General features: G+C 35.2%; 1 protein-coding gene across 1 annotated transcript in view; it reads right to left on the bottom strand.

Moving 5' to 3' along the window:
• Positions 1-16595, bottom strand: part of CD109 (CD109 molecule) — a 127797-nt gene that overhangs the window by 62104 nt on the left and 49098 nt on the right. The window contains exons 6-10 of the mRNA XM_026007374.2: positions 10238-10277; positions 7172-7256; positions 2243-2339; positions 1846-1987; positions 990-1099 (exon numbers count right to left, since the gene is read on the bottom strand). Of these exons, the coding sequence (XP_025863159.2) occupies positions 990-1099; positions 1846-1987; positions 2243-2339; positions 7172-7256; positions 10238-10277 (474 nt within the window). The remainder of the gene's footprint in view (positions 1-989; positions 1100-1845; positions 1988-2242; positions 2340-7171; positions 7257-10237; positions 10278-16595) is intronic.

The following is a 16595-nucleotide window of genomic DNA, read 5'->3' as shown; positions in this document are numbered from 1 at the left end:
AGCCAGCTCTTCCTCCCAGACTCTCATTGTTTCACTACTCACTTGGAAGCTATCATTTGCAGCCTCAATGGTTTTGTTCTTACCTTCTCAAACTAAATTATATGATCATTGAAATCAGAAACTATCTAAAACTTCTCTTGATCCATTCAACAAGAAATGATACCCCCTTTCTTTAAACCAGAGGTCAGCAAACTATGGCAGGCAGGAAGGCCAAATTCAGTTTTCTTGTAAATACAGTTTTATTGGAACATAGCCACCCTCACTTGGTTACAAAGTAGTTAAGGCTGCTTTCATACTACAATGGCAACGTTGGATAGTTGTCACAGAAACCATATTCCCAGGAAGCTAAAAATATTTACTATCTAGTCCTTTGCAGAAAAAGTTTGCCAACCCCTGGTTTAAATCACTACAGAAGTGTATGCATAACAGTAACCTTATCCTGCCTTAAGTCATACTTGTGTGTATATTTTCTTGTCACCATCACAAAAACTGTGAATCCAGGGTAGAGACTGGGTTCTTAGCTCTGTAAGCCCTACCCAGCAACTTGCCTTGCATGTTGTCAAAATTCACTCCATAGTGTTAACTCAAAAAAAAAAAAAAAAGAGTAGATTTGTTGATAATTTTTTAATGCAATATCTTTGCTAGAACTAAAATTAGTCATTATGAAAATCAAACTGAATTGAAATTTTTTACTAACATCTAATTCTTCCAAGTAATTTATAAAAGCTCCAATGTAGCAATCTAAATCTAATTTAAATTCCTCATTAAATAAATTTTGAGGAAAATACTTTTGTTGGAGACTTTTTTTTTTAAAGAAAACTTAAAGTTTATTTGGGAACAATTCCATATACTTCATATATCTAAAGGGGAAAAGTAATCTATCCACTCTGGGCTTAATTTTTTTTGAAAGCACTGAAAATATTATCTGCTATTCTGTTTCATTAAACTAAACTTGCTGCTTTAGATCATTAATAAACATGCCAACTTACGGTGGCTGTGAAGTTGAGAGATGGCTTCAAGACAGTAGCATAATCAAAAAATTCAATGATGTAGTCATGTTGCTTGAAAAACACATTAGAACTTGCATTTCTTGAGATACCTGTTTTGAAAATTGCACCATTTAGAAGCCAAACGCAACAGCTTATTCACCAAATTTCTCTATCTAAGCTACTTCCTCAAGGAATTAATGGGGCACAGAAGCCTCATTCCCACACTGGCTTGGTCATAAAGAGAACCATACAGTTCTACTGCATCTTCCATGGACCCCTTCTAAGCACCATTACTATTTCTAAGCACCATCCACAACATGGACACTGCAGATTAAAGCCTCTCACTGAATCATCTTTGGGTCTTTTGAGGTTTGGGGAAAGTCGTTGAGAACAACAGAAAGATCCCAGCAATTAACCTTTATGTTAATATTGAAAGAGAAAACTGTCCATGAGCAAACAAGAGCTCAGAAGATGTTAAAATGATTAAAAAAAAAAAAAAACAGAAAGTGGTTAGTCAGCTGCAAAGTGGTTAGTTAGGCCTTTCCCTGTAGTTTTCAGGTTGAAAAGAAAGCAGAAACGGAGAAAATTACAAATGCCTACCACATGTGGTTAAAGCACAAACTATCATAGAAAATAGGCATTCCTCCAAACATTTGAAATTAAAATTAGGAAAGAAAAGAAGTGTCCCCTTTATAATGAAAACATTCTGCAGGTGACACTAATTAATAGTCATGACAATTTCAGAATTAAGTAGCATCTTTAGAAAGGCTTCCAACGGAACGTACTCATCATAATAAGGAAGAAGAGAGAGCAGCACCATATAAATAGCTTTACCTTCACTTCAAAGTCTACAAACCTGTAAGTGATTCTGTCACTGTGGCTAAAATTTCTACTGGCCCAGGGGAAGACAGATACATGTGTTCAGAAAGACCTTCTGAAAAATCCATTACTTTTTTCATCTCTTCATCATTAAAAGAGAAGTTTGCAGATCCATTTATCTGTTTTGTTTAAGATAATTCAATTTTATTCTTCACTTTAGCAATTCAAATTTTAAAAATAAAATTCAAACTAAGTCACAAAAATATAATGGCTCTGGGGTACAAAATGGGTAGATTCCCATTTGTCCAATTCTAGAAAATTCTTGGTTTTCTTACACTCAATTATTTGTTAATTCAGTATGAAATCTCATTTCTAGTAAAAGTATACTTATAGTGTTTTCCAATGAGAAGTTATAAGATCTCTGTAAAAGTTACCTTAAAATTTTTTGTAATATTTCTCTTCATGCCCCAAAAGGATAAAGGTAAAAATGTAAGTGTTACATCTCCTTTCACTGGCTTCCCATATGTATACCTGAAAAACAATAAATGGGGTCTTTTTACATTTTTTACTTGATATTATCAACATAGCACATGAAAATATTACTTTCGAAAAAAGAAAATATTATTTTCAATAGCATACACTGGCAATCCAACTTAAAAGAATTATATTTTTAAAAATACTCTCACTGCAAATTTTTTAAACTAAGCATATCTAGGAATATCCTTAATAAATGGTGATCCTTAAAATTAAGTCTCCAAAATGAGAAGACTTTTGTAGAGAAACTACAATACTTTAAAACAGTTCATAATAATACTTTACCTCTAACCATTTAGAGATCCAGAGGAAAATCTGATCATAATTGCAAGTGCAGTTTCCTGTCCAAAGATATTTCAAGTTACGAAAATGTTTTATTCCTAGAAATCAAGACTGGCCCATTAACTGCATGCCCAGGACACTTTGTAGCTTTTGAGCATTTTTTTTTCAAAGATTTTATTTATTTTAAAAAAATATATTTTATTTATTTATTCATGAAAGACACAGAGACATAGGCAGAGGGTGAAGTAGGCTCCCCGTGGGGAGACCAATGTGGGACTCAATCCCAGGATCCCAGGATCACAACCTGAACTGAAGGCAGATGCTCAACCACTGAGCCACCTACATGCCCCTTTTGAACATTTTTAAATGGTAGTTAAAATTGTAATCACTAAGGCCCATTGTTGCATGTTCCAATATTAACCAGAAAAGTTTATTAGACCAAACACACCAGGGCACCAAATGTGCTCATAGCTTGGACTTGTGCAGAAAAATGTAAAAGAAGAGTATTTTTTATCCAAAGTACCAAAATTTATCTTCTTGAATCAAATCTCATCTCTACTGCTTTACATTCTATATATTCATTTTATCCCTCTTCATTGATGGGAAAATCTCTTCATGTGAAAAAAAGAGTGGCAAAAAAAAATAAAAAAAATAAAAAAAAATTAAAAAAAAAAGAGTGGCAATTTTGGTAAACCATTTTACTGCCAGAAAGCCTTTTTTAAATGTGTTTCCTGGGTTCCTTCCATCTCTTTTGTGTAATAAATACTCAGCCAAATGTGGAAGTCAATTTTGCTTTGCACTCTATAAATCTAACAGTAAACTCCTATTTCCTGAATTCATTAGTTGAACACAGAAACAGCCCCTCATCTGGATCAACTCAACTCAAAAGCCAATGATAAAATATAGCATGTTCCAAATTAAGGAGAATAAAACAAATACATTTTCAAATGCATTGCCTTCCAAATGAAAACAGTAATGTTAGAGGAAACCCTGGTCATCAACTCCAGCACCAAATTTATTCATTCAAAAGAGAGTCCTCAAAACTTAACAGTTCTTGTATCTTGTTAAAGATTAAATAAATGCATTAGGATACCAGAACATTATATTTTAAAAGAGTTCTATCACATGATAGGACAGGGGGCTTGAAAATCCAGACATAATTTAAAGTATTCTCAGACACAAATATTTTTTATTTTGGTTTAACTGTGAAGCAGATTTAGCTTTCTTTGCCTCAAGCTGATTATAATAATTATGAAACAAGGATACTGACAGTTATTGTCCTAAATAAATCTGGAAGCATTTTGAATAAACTAATGATTCAGAAAATTATAGTTTGACAACATTTTAAAAAGCAAATCAAATATATGCTAGGGTAGTATCATTAACAAAACAAAGATTTTTATTTAAACAGCCATAGCACAAAAGGTTTACAAAATGATACCTAAAAAGTTGAACCTATCAGCATAATTCATGTTTTTCCCACCTTTTTTCCATGTCATTTCCAAGGTACAAGTGTCTCAATTCATCAAAAAATAAATACATTAAGTAAATTTTAGCTTAAAAAATATTTTTTCAATTTTACTATCTGCAGGGATGCATGGGTGGCTCAGCAGTTGAGCATCTGCCTTTGGCTTAGAGTGCAATCCTGGGGTTTGGGATCAATTCCCACGTTAGGCTCCTTACAGGGAGCCTGCTTCTCCCTCTGCCTATGTCTCTGCCTCTCTCTGTGTGTCTCTCATGAATAAATAAATAAAATCTTTTTTAAAAATAAAACATAAATAAACAAGTTTTACTGTCTGCAGAATATATAGAAAGAACTAGATGTGTGCCATGTTATTTTCTTACAATCCTCTAGAACTCTCCATGGTTAGTGGAAAACAGTCTATTATTTATTTTAATGAGGTGGGAATAGTGAGCAGATGTTCACATCAAAATAAACAAACAAACGCCGATTTTTATTCATCTCAGCTAAAGATTTCAAAACCAAAAAGAGACTGTTAACCTTCTCTGGGAAATTTCAAGCAATGCTCTTCACATTAACTATGCCTTGATAGATTATCACTTCATCATCATTTCCATCTTTTCTGGGTCACAGTATTTCTAGAATAGGTCTATGCCAATTTTTATAGACTGATAAAAGACTCTGCTGGTCAAAAAGATTTCCTTAATCTGTTGTGACGATGTAAAGTATATTCTCAATGTGAATGTAAACAAGTCCCCCGCAATCACATAAGCCAATTCCTCGCAACAACCTCATAATTTACATCTCCTACAGGCTCTGCTTCTTCAGTGGAACCTTGATTGACACACATACTAAGGAAAATGATGCCAGTACAACATGCTGAATACTAAAGAAATACCAGGGGCCATAGTAATGGTCATGCTGTTCTCAGCCATTAGTATTTCAAAGAGGCTCTACAAATGAGAATCTGGGTGAAACTCCAAGAATTCTTTTTTTTTAAAGATTTTATTTATTTATTCATGATAGACAGACAGAGAGAGAGAGAGGCAGAAACACAGGCAGAGGGAGAAGCAGGCTCCATGCACCGGGAGCCCGATGTGGGACTCGATCCCGGGACTTCAGGACCACACCTTGGGCCAAAGGCAGGCACTAAACCGCTGAGCCACCCAGGGATCCCCATCAAGGATTCTTTTTATTATTATTATTTATTTAATCTAATTGGCCCTATTAAGCAATTCGTGACTCATTGGCAGCATCCCATCTAGCAAGTAAAGAGATGCTCCTGTAAGAGTTCTCACTGGGCTTGCAGAAAGGAGCATGTCAGGGGATCCACACCCCCACACACAAAAGTTGTATAGAAAACTTTCTGGCAAGTGGCCAGAGCTTAAGAATAACTGTTTTAACTGATTGTACTGAATCCCTAGCCCAGCCCTGAAAACCAAAAACAGAAGCAAAGAAGGTATCCACATTCTCCCTAATCCATAAGGTCACTGATGGTTTGTGTGGATTTGCACTCACTGTTTCATAAACTCTAGTCAAAGAACTCAAAATATAACCCAGACAGAATCTTTAGCCTTTATTTTTTTTTTTTAATCTTTAGCCTTTAGCTAAGATCAAGGGGAGGATAATAATTATGCAAAATGCAGGCATCTATGTGTTTTCTTTTTTTTTTTTTTTTATTTATGATAGTCACAGAGAGAGAGAGAGGCAGGCAGAGACACAGGCAGAGGCAGAAGCAGGCTCCATGCACTGGGAGCCCGACATGGGATTCGATCCCGGGTCTCCAGGATCGCGCCCTGGGCCAAAGGCAGGCGCCAAACTGCTGCGCCACCCAGGGATCCCTATGTGTTTTCTAAACTACAAATCCACCCACGGTACCCAAATTCATGTTGGAAGCCACCCCTTAGTTGAACACAGCAGAAAACTAAGTTGGTATATAAATTGTAGACATATTTTTGCCTTTGTGTTGTAGGATTTTCACATGGTTTTTTTTTTTTTTTTTTTTTTTTTTTGCCAAATAAAATCTGAACCAGGAGTCCTCAGAACATCTCGCCTGTGGGCTGCTTCCACGAGGAGACTCATTGCCCATCACTTGTCATTGCCACAAACCCTCACCAAGAGAGGGATATGGTGATGAGAAAGCAGTGACAGGGAGTCCAGTGTTTACCAGCTATTACAAATAAATTCTGAAACTAAATAAATTTCAGAAAGCAAAGCACAACTATTCACGCATCAAAAATGAAAGCTACATAAGATTAGTACCAGAATAACTCCAGCCTACATTTTTGAGAACTGCTAGTCTAGGACTCTCAGGATGCTTTTTACCACAGCAAAGTGAAATGATTTTGAGCCATTGGCTCAAAATGACAGCCATGATACCTCTACCATACAGATGTGTTGGAATCTCTCTGTGTACATCTGCTGAAATAATGAGGGCTATGAACTACTCACTCATTTGCTAATTGCCATAAGATAACCAAATTCCTCCCCCAAGATTCAACCTCCATTACTGCCAGAAAAAAAATTAAGATTGAAGAAAAGTTAAGTACCCTTGATCCATGTCAGCTGAATAAGGAATAAAGATATGACTTTTTTAAAAATCTGGAACAATCTATAATGTAAATCCCCTGGCTAGTCTCAGAAAGATACTTGTCTGTGGGAAATATTTCAGGACTGGATCAGCTTGGAAGCAGGCAGATGGGTGCAAAGACCTTTATAGATATGTCCATGCTTAATTATTTATTACAGATAGTTGTTTTCTGCCCATTGGGATATTTTATTTATTTTTTTTTAAGATTTATTTATTTATTTATGATAGACATAGAGAGAGAGAGAGAGAGAGAGGCAGAGACACAGGCAGAGGAACAAGCAGGCTCCACGCACCGGGAGCCCGACGTGGGATTCGATCCCGGGTCTCCAGGATCGCGCCCTGGGCCAAAGGCAGGCGCCAAACCGCTGCGCCACCCAGGGATCCCCATTGGGATATTTTAATAAGCAGAACATGGTGCTAATATTCTGGAGTATATAGTGAGTTCTTTGTCAATTTTATAACAGTATGTAGCCATAAAAACAAATGAATACTTACTTTGCTATTACAGTACCATTTAAGCTCCTAGAGTTCAAAGAACAATATAATGGTGTCTGCAAAGTAACTTCAAATTTTGGCAATACTGGAAAAGAAAAGTAAGGATAAATATCTTAAAGAATCTATTTTACTATCACTTTTAGCTTAACAAAATAAAGACTGAATTATTCTAATGAAGTCAGCAATTGGTACTATTTGAACTTAGACTCCTTAGAATCCAAATACATAGTAACACACAGATGAAAAGCACTTCATTTCATCTAAAATGAAAAACCCTTAGGAGGATGGCGACTAGACAATGATAGTGTGGGCCAGTTGCTATGAACACTTGTGTCAGTGGAAGCTTCTCATTGGTAGAACCTACATGTATCCAGAACCTTAGCTGCTAAGGCATCTGAATGCTGGGAGACCAGGGATCATCCATTGGTGCCACCTTACTGCTTGTTAAAATACTTTCCCATCATGTGGTAAACAATTGCTTCTAGAGTACTCCCTTCCCTAGGACATTCTCCAACTTGGTTACTAAAAGTACATCCTAGGGCCCCAAGACTCTCCCTCTGCATGGTGCCATGTATGCAGTCATACAGAATCCTTATTCTTTGAGACAATCAAAGGTGAATCTGGAGATAGTCAAATGTAATGGATTGCTATGAAGGGAAAGTTGTGTAGCAGGATTTCTAAGTTAGTCACTAAAATATAGCTACAAAGTAATGATGCTTTTCCTCATGTGACAGTGATTCCTGAAGTCAATCCCAAAGTTAAAAGCCCCTACTTTGGTCAGCTTTATATAATTAAGATATGAAACATTTTATAAATATGAACACTATGTAATATAAAGCATACCACCAGAGTAAAAAATTTTGTATCTTTCTAGTCTATAGAAATTCTTTTCTTGAACTTCACTAGCTAAAGAAATAGATCAGTCCAATTACAAAGCATCTCACCATTCAATTAACAGAAATATATAGAAGGCCAATAGGTAAACAATATAAATCAGACCTCCAACTCCAAACCAGGCCAAAGGCCCTTAGTATGTTAAGACTCTCCTAGACAAATCTAGGATCAGAGGGCCAAAAAAGCCAAATGATCGACTCAGAGGTAGGATTTCCTTAGAACAAAGAATTCAAATGTGCCTTCTTCAAACATCATAGGCTAACAATGAATTCCCTACCTCCACTATAATGAATTCAATAATATATAACAACCTAGAACCACCTCTATGTGAAATGAAAATAGCCGATAAAAACCTTGGCGACCTCTGATTTCTTTTTTTAGAACAGCACTGTCCAAAAGAAATAAAATATGAGCCACATGCAATTTCAAATTTCTAGTAGCCACATTTAAAAAGCAAAAAGAAGCATGTGGAATTAATTTTTGTAATAATTTATTTGGTGCCATATACCTAAAATATTATTATTTCAACATGTACTCAATATAAAAAATTACTATTAAAGAGCAATTTTTCTTTTTTTTTTTTTTTTTTTTTTACTAAGTCTTCAAAATCTGATCTTTTAACCCACTCAGAGTACATTTCCACTTGGACTAGCCACACTTCAAGCACTCAATAGCCACATGTAATAAGTGACCCCCCCCCCCCCAATTTGAACAACACAGTTCCAGACCAGGGGTCAGTAAATGATAACTGACATGAACTAAGAATAGCATTTACATTTTTAGTCTGTTGGGGGAAAAAAAATCAAAGAATATTTTATGACATAAAAATTAAAGAAAACTTTAATTTCCACGTCTTTAAATAAAATTTCACTGGATCGGGATCCCTGGGTGGCGCAGCGGTTTGGCGCCTGCCTTTGGCCCAGGGCGCGATCCTGGAGACCCGGGATCGAATCCCACGTCGGGCTCCCGGTGCATGGAGCCTGCTTCTCCCTCTGCCTGTGTCTCTGCCTCTCTCTCTATCTCTCTGTGACTATCATAAATAAATAAAAATTAAAAAAAAAAAAATTTAAAAAAAAAAAAATTTCACTGGATCATAGCCACATTCACTTACATATTGTCTATGGTTGCTTCCTGCTACAACAGCTAAGTTGAGTAGTTATGACAGAGACATATGGCCCACTGAGCCTAAAATATTACTAACTGGCCCTTTCTAGGAAAAAAATTTTGCTGATTCCTGTTCTAGTGGATCATGAGACTTAGAAGTAACAGTGCTGGGGCTCCTGGGTGGCTCAAGTCAGTTAAGCATCTGCCTTCTGCTCAGGTCATGATCCCAGGATCCTGGGATCAAGCCTGGCATTGGGCTCCCGGCTCAACGGGGAGGCTGCTACTCTCTCTGCCTCTACCCCTCCCCCTGCTTGTAGTCAGTCTCTCTCTCTCTCTCTCTGTCCCTCTCTCTCTCTCTCTCTCTCATAAATAAATTTCTTTTAAAAAGTGACAGTGCTGGATGAGTTATGTGGAACCTGAGCCACAAAGTTGTGGCACTACTTTCCAGAATTACTACTGCCTGAATGAGATACAATGTCAAAAAGTGACACAAATCAAATGAAAAAGCTCATCTGTAGCCTCAAAATAGCCCCCCAAATTATAACTAAGAGTGAGATCCTATACTAATAAATGAGATCCTATCCTCAGCTTTCCTCCCTCTCCATCTACCAACAAAGTAATTGAGCCACGTGGTCTTTATCTATACATGTATAACTGTTCTATAAATGTGACACCTGCAAGAAGAGGATTAAACCAAGTTAAACAAACTGTCTTTACCAAAGCCTACCAAATGAAAAATATGGGAAATAACTAATGTTATGTTAAAAAATAACAAAGATGTAAATATGTTAAGAGCACAACAAAGTAGAAAAACAAAAAAATCATGCATAAGAAAGACCACATAATAGGACTCTAGGTGATCGGTTTCCTTTTATTTTTTCTTTTTTTCCCACAATAACCATCTATATCTTTTACAAAGGAAAAAATATGTTTAGGCCTGTAAGAAATACCAGGATTTTACCTTCACTAGGATTTTTACTTTAAATAACACATCTCTTGGAAATCTCTCTTATCTCTGTGGAAAGTTTCAAATATTTTTTCTTTCAAAATAAATTGAAGAACTCTTACCATATTCTGAAACCTGAAATGATTGATAATATGTCTGGTCCTATTGGGAGGAAGGAAAAAAGATAAAACATAAAAGAGTTCTTATTTAATTATTTCGCTTGCTTACTTACCTACATAAAAAGATTTAGAAAATTATTTTTAATTGCATTTATAATGATTCAATGAGAAGAACAGTTCATTTTAACTTGTGGAAGTTTATTTTTAGTCACCTGCAACATGAAGCCTATGAGATTTCATGAGTTTTTCTTGTCAATTCACTAATACAAAAAGGTGATCTGTCTCTATATTTCACTGCAGGTCATTTGAACAAACTGCTTATTTTGACTTTAAACATTTGTGAAATGAAAATTAGATTAAATTACACATTCTAGGAATTTATAAGCAAGAATAACACATGTCAAACCATGACTTCAAATTTGTTTTAAATTTCATTCTCAAAAAAAAAAAATGGAGAAAATAAAGTTACACATAATTCAAGTATTTATACATAATCAAAAATATAAAATCATCATGGACTAACATTTTTTACCTTCCAAAGTCCTTGAATTACTTTCTTGTGCAAACCTGCAAATAATACATTCTACTCTATTTTAACAAATATTATTATTCCCTTTTCTAAGATCAACAAGAAAATATGTGGCCTATTATTATGACACTTTTCCTAATTCCCTATATTTCTGCCCACTCTAAATCCATAAGTAACATATTAAATAGAATCTCTTCAAAATAGCTAAGTAGCTCCACCATTAAAATTTGCATTCTAAATCTGATTCTCTATGTTTATCAAAGCAAATACACAGATGCAGCTACAAACTAGGTTCTTTTTTTTAATCATCCTTGGTTAATTCAAAGCAACTGTACAAGTTGTTTTTTAATCCTAAAAGAAGGATAGAGTTCATTTCAAAGTTTAAAACAAATGTAACTATTTATATGCTAACAAAATAATTGCTTAAAACTTAGCCTCGATGATGTCATTTAAAGTAGATCCCAAAGAAATTGTGTTGATCAAGGCCCTAAGAATCACATTTGTGGCTTCTATCTTAAATTGTTTTCATGTCCTATATAGGAATGTTACAATTACATGTATTCGGTTCATTTACAAATTCTAATTTGTCATCCGCAGAAATCAAATCAAGAAGGTAATCTACCCGTATTGCTTCTTTTACTTAATAAACACAAGAATGCTGGTCATGAAATCAGTTTTGGCTTTATTACTGAGGCTAGCACAGGTGAGGCTATGTAATAAGCAATTTTAAAACAATGATGATCTTTCTCCCAAGTTAAATTCATATTGCAAATTCTCAGTAAGTACTACATGCAAAACACCATATGAGGCTCTGTAAAGATAAATTAGTCTTCAACATAGGAAGGTCAGTCAAGAGATGGAAACAAACATAGTAAACAGCAATAATGCAAGACTGACAGTGTCCTGCAGTTTTATGTACTGTGTTTCAGCTCCTACTCTCCCCTATGCTTATCCTACTTCCATCTCTACTCATCTTCTAAGACTTAACTCAAATATTACTGCTTCCCTGAATCCCCAATCCAAAAGCAATCTTGGCACTCTAAGCTTCTATGCTCTATAGTTCCTTCTGTCCCTTTTTACACCATAAATATTTTGGTATGTAATTTATCTTGCTGCAAGTTCTTTGAGCACCATGTCCATGTTAGATCATTTTTTTATCCCTCATAGCTTATTCTTGAAGGTGCCAACCTAAGAATGTCTAATACCAAAAAAAGTGCTTAATAAATATGTGTTAGATTAAGTAAATAGAACTAGCTTTGACAAATGTAAGAAATGAACTGATTTGTTTGGGCCTACTTTAAATAGCCTTGAAACCAAGTTTTAGGCACTTATTTGTTAAACACATAAGTAGTTACATTAACTATATTTGAAATGAATTCTCCTCTTCTGTCTCCTATATTATTCATCATCTCTGATAATTCCTGGATTTTCCATCTCTCCTGTTTACTATCTCCTCCTTCATTCAGTCTATGCTGAAATGTTGGCCCTACCCACCCTGAACCTGATGCTCTTCCCATTCTTCAGACTCTTAAGTGAGTTCATCAACTCTCACGGTTTTAATTGCCATCTCTATACTAAAAACACTTAAATCTATCTTTGGCCCATACCTCAGCCCAGAGATTCAGACTTAAGTCCACTTTCTGGATGTCTCCCCTCGAATGTCCTACAGAAGTTACTGGACTTCTTTAACTGGATTTAGCCTCCTCCAGGGAACTTTTCTTATTTGCCTTTCCTCGTATTGGGTTAGATACCATTCCCTCCCATAATAAATTTTATATAACTCAATTGTTTCACTTAACACAATATGTTATAATTATCTGCTTTGTATCCATCTAAATCACTGGGTGCCGAGCACCTAATTCAGTATGCTTTCAATGTTTGTTAAATAAATGTATGTACAAATGAATGAACAAATAGATTCTTGTCCCCAGGCTTGTTCTTACAGGGCTCCTCAGATTAACCTCAATTACTGTACAGTGTCTCCTGCCAGAAATTGAAATAACCTTCTCATAAGAAGAGTCAGACAACCCTGAAGAGACACGGCCATTTGTCAAATGGCCCACAGAGTAACCTTAACTCTCTGTCCTGTATTTGGAAGGAATATAAATGCCAAGGAGTGGAAGAGGCCAACAGCATGGAAAAGTGGAGGGAAAAAAGTAAAAGAGTGCTTCTTTTTACCGTCATTTTAAATTGTCCCAATAAATCACAAAACCATTTTGTAACTGAGCGCTGACAGGGTGCTTTGTACTGGATGATGTTTTCCCAGGGTGTTTATAAGTGGTGAAATGCAAATCAAGAAATAAATTATTTTACTATCCAAGGGTTTTCAAAAGCAGAAATGAGTTTTGTAATTTTCAACATATTATCCATTAGGCAATCAGGCCATACCAATTTCCACAATGAGTTCAGTCATTTTTATTAAATATTTTTACAAAACATATAATCAGGAATGGTAGAAGATATTGAATACTTGAAACTATTAATAATTCAGAGAATCAGTAGTAACTTATGTCATATATAACCATAAAAACACTGAGTACTTTCATAAGTCTAGAACAGGCATTTGCAAAATTTTTCTATGAAGAATCGATAGTAAATATTTTAGGCTTTGCAAACCTATATGGCCCCTGTTGTAACTATTTGCTGAACCCTGATCTAAAAAAATAAAATGTACTTCCAAACTGTTCTATGTTAACTCTAGATGAACTAAATTGACTAACCTTAACTAAAAACATGAGAAGAAAGAAAAAGAAAAAGAAAAGCACAATCCCATTTACTAAAAATGTTCCTTCAGTTCCACAGAAACAATCTGCCTCAAAATGAGTTTTCATGATTATTCTAGCTCATCAAATACAATTTGTACTCATTCACTCTGCCAACAACTGGAGAGGAAGGCTGACCTGAAAGAGTAAATATTTCAGCAGCATGTCTTCAAAGAAAACACCGTTCCAGGTGCAAGAATACATAACTCATCAACATCTTCTGAGTGCTGCTTTTCTCAAGTGGTCGCTCTTCCATGGTGAAAGTGCTCCCTTACAAAACCTGCTCTTAGCATATACATTCACTCTTTATTTGTATGAGATATAAGCCTGTCTCAATTAGACTTCCTAAACAAATCCAAAGGAGAAATGGAAAAGAAGAACCAGGACGTATTCTCAGTAATCTCTGTAATTTCTTTCTTCCCCTTATCCCTAAATCAATAGTTCATTGTGACAGTATATGTTACAAACATCGACCAAATGAAAGAGAAAATACCAGTAAAAGTAAATTTCTTTCACTAGTCCTAAAAAATATGCTATGACTGGATGCAAATTAAAGACATGTGAATTGCTACAAACATCTATTCCAGTCACAGAATTTCTCTTCTCTAACCATGAAGCCATCCAGCTCTTGAGAGAATTTCTATTTTTAATAAACTTAAAGGAATATGGCATGCTACATGATCATTTAAAAAAAGATATATATATTATATAAATTTTATATATTTATTATATACATATATATTTATATATTTTATTTATATTTATTATATAAATATATAATAAATATATGTTATATATTTATTATATAAATATATATATTATATAAATATATATATTTTTTAAATGCAGGTCAGCTTCTTTTAACTCTTATTTCTGAAGTAAAAAGAAATGCCAGAAACACAACTAAGGTGTTGGGTGGATTTTTGTTTGCACATTTATGTTCATTAATGATCATTTCAATTTCCCAAAAGTCTACTTGAGAGCCCAAAGTCACATTGTCAAAAGGTAAAATGAAGCACATTAAAAATGTTAAGGTTTATGTGAACAAAAATCAGTTGGAATTGGGCAGTCCTAAACTGCTAGTGGTCAGGCATGCTCTACCAACAAGAGCTCAGGAAGAAACTTTTATAGACAAAAGGCAGAAGCAAAGTAAGGAAATTACTGAATGGTTGTAACTTAAAGCCTAGTTGGCTGTTTGTGACTGGTTATTCCTAGAATTTTGATTTCATAACCCTGAGACATTTACAGACTTAAATTTTGGTTTGTTTAGGATGTCCGCCATGGCAATAGAGCCACATCAGTCTGATGCTCTTTCTTAATTAATTTAACCTTTTACTCCTTTCTCCCTTTCACAATCCAAGCATCCCCTAAACCTGATGAATCTTCCTTTAAAGTGTCTCTTAAATTTACCCACTCCTCTTTCGTTTGTGCTGCTCCCCTAAAGCACCCCCCTATTGCCTTCAGACTAGACTATTATAACCTAACACAGAAGGTGGGCTGTATTTGCTAAGCACTGATGCTAACCTCGTGGCTGTCTCCCTGACTTCAGTTCCTCTCCTTTTAATCTCCCCACATGTTATGATCTCCCTAAAATTCTATTGCAATCATGTCATACTACAGAAATCGACAAGACAACAAATATCAATGACTTTTTTTCGTCCAGAGGTTTATCATAAGCACGTCATTCTGTCTACTGAATAACGTTTTGCTGTTTTTATTTTTTTTGTTTTTTTTCGTTTTGCTGCTTTTACATTAAGTATGCATTACTTTTATAATCAGAGGAAAATAATAAAATAATTTTTATATCTTTTATAATGACATTCACATATAATTTCTGCTTTCCTTCTCCTCAGAAGCCTTATATGAAATTTATAAAATTAACATTCAAAGTAAAATAAAAGTTTTTAGAGCCCACTAGTAAAATGAAATCTAAAACATTAGCCTGATATCCAGTATGTTCCACAGCTGAACCCACAAACTCTTCCAACATTCTCTTTGACTATTACTGTCTGTAGGACTCCACTCCAGGCAAGTGCCTGTTCCCAACTCTACTGCTGTCACCTAGATCTAAACCCCATTCCACCCCCATGGTCCCCATCTGAGTTCTACAGTGCCCTCTACCTTCATCTTGTTGAAGCATGGAATTTTAAACTTAGGAAGAGGCTTACAAGTCCTCTGACCCAAGTGCCTTATTTTATAGCTGAGGACACAGATCCAGAGCTAACACAATTTATCCTGAGTCCCTGGAGTACAGCATAAGCCCCACATCAAGTTAACTCTCAATCTAATGCTCTTTGCATTTATTACATGAAGTCTTCCCTGACTGTAAGATCCTTGAAAGTAGAGTCTATGTCTTACCATCTTTAGATGTCTCCTGTGTTTCTTCCCACCTAACATACATAGAAAAATTCCATATTTTTAGTTTTATTCAGATTTCTACTAATTTTGCTATGCTTAGCCCTAATACCTACAGAACGGTAGTTGTGTAATACCCTTTTTCCCACTTTCATTTTTACTATAAAATTAACAAAGAACTTAAAAATTAACAAGAAATCACAGTGAAAATATCATCCATAAAAGTGTCAGTGGATGTATATTGACCTACTTGGAGAAATGAGGGATGTACAAAAGAATGGAAATGTTTGTTAACATTCACATTGCCCTTTCCTTTCCTGTTTAGAGTCTAAACATCTGTAGCCTACACGGCAGTTGCAACATATTTCTCTAAGGGTTTTCAACCCAGACATCAGGATCAACTTTGGTAGATTCAATAAGCAGATATGCCCAGTTTCCACCCCAGAGCTACTGAATCAGAGTTAACAGAACTGCAGTCCAAGGAGAACAAATGCATTCATTCATCCATCCTTCAACAGAGAAGTACTGTAAGTGCACTTAGCATTGTGCTAAGTGATGGAGATACACTTTCCCAGGCTGAGGCTTTTAATCCTGTGGAAACAATCTATTTATCAAACAATCTCACACATAAGTATGTAACTACAGACAATGATAAAAGCTGTGAATTAAATTCATAGGGAATTATAAATTCTGAAGATGAGGCTGGCCAAGTAGT

This window comes from Vulpes vulpes, chromosome 1 (genome assembly GCF_048418805.1).
Source record: "Vulpes vulpes isolate BD-2025 chromosome 1, VulVul3, whole genome shotgun sequence".
Classification (NCBI taxonomy): domain Eukaryota; kingdom Metazoa; phylum Chordata; class Mammalia; order Carnivora; family Canidae; genus Vulpes; species Vulpes vulpes.
The sequence above is the reverse complement of the archived record's forward strand: the minus strand, read 5'-3'. Positions and strand labels throughout refer to the sequence as shown.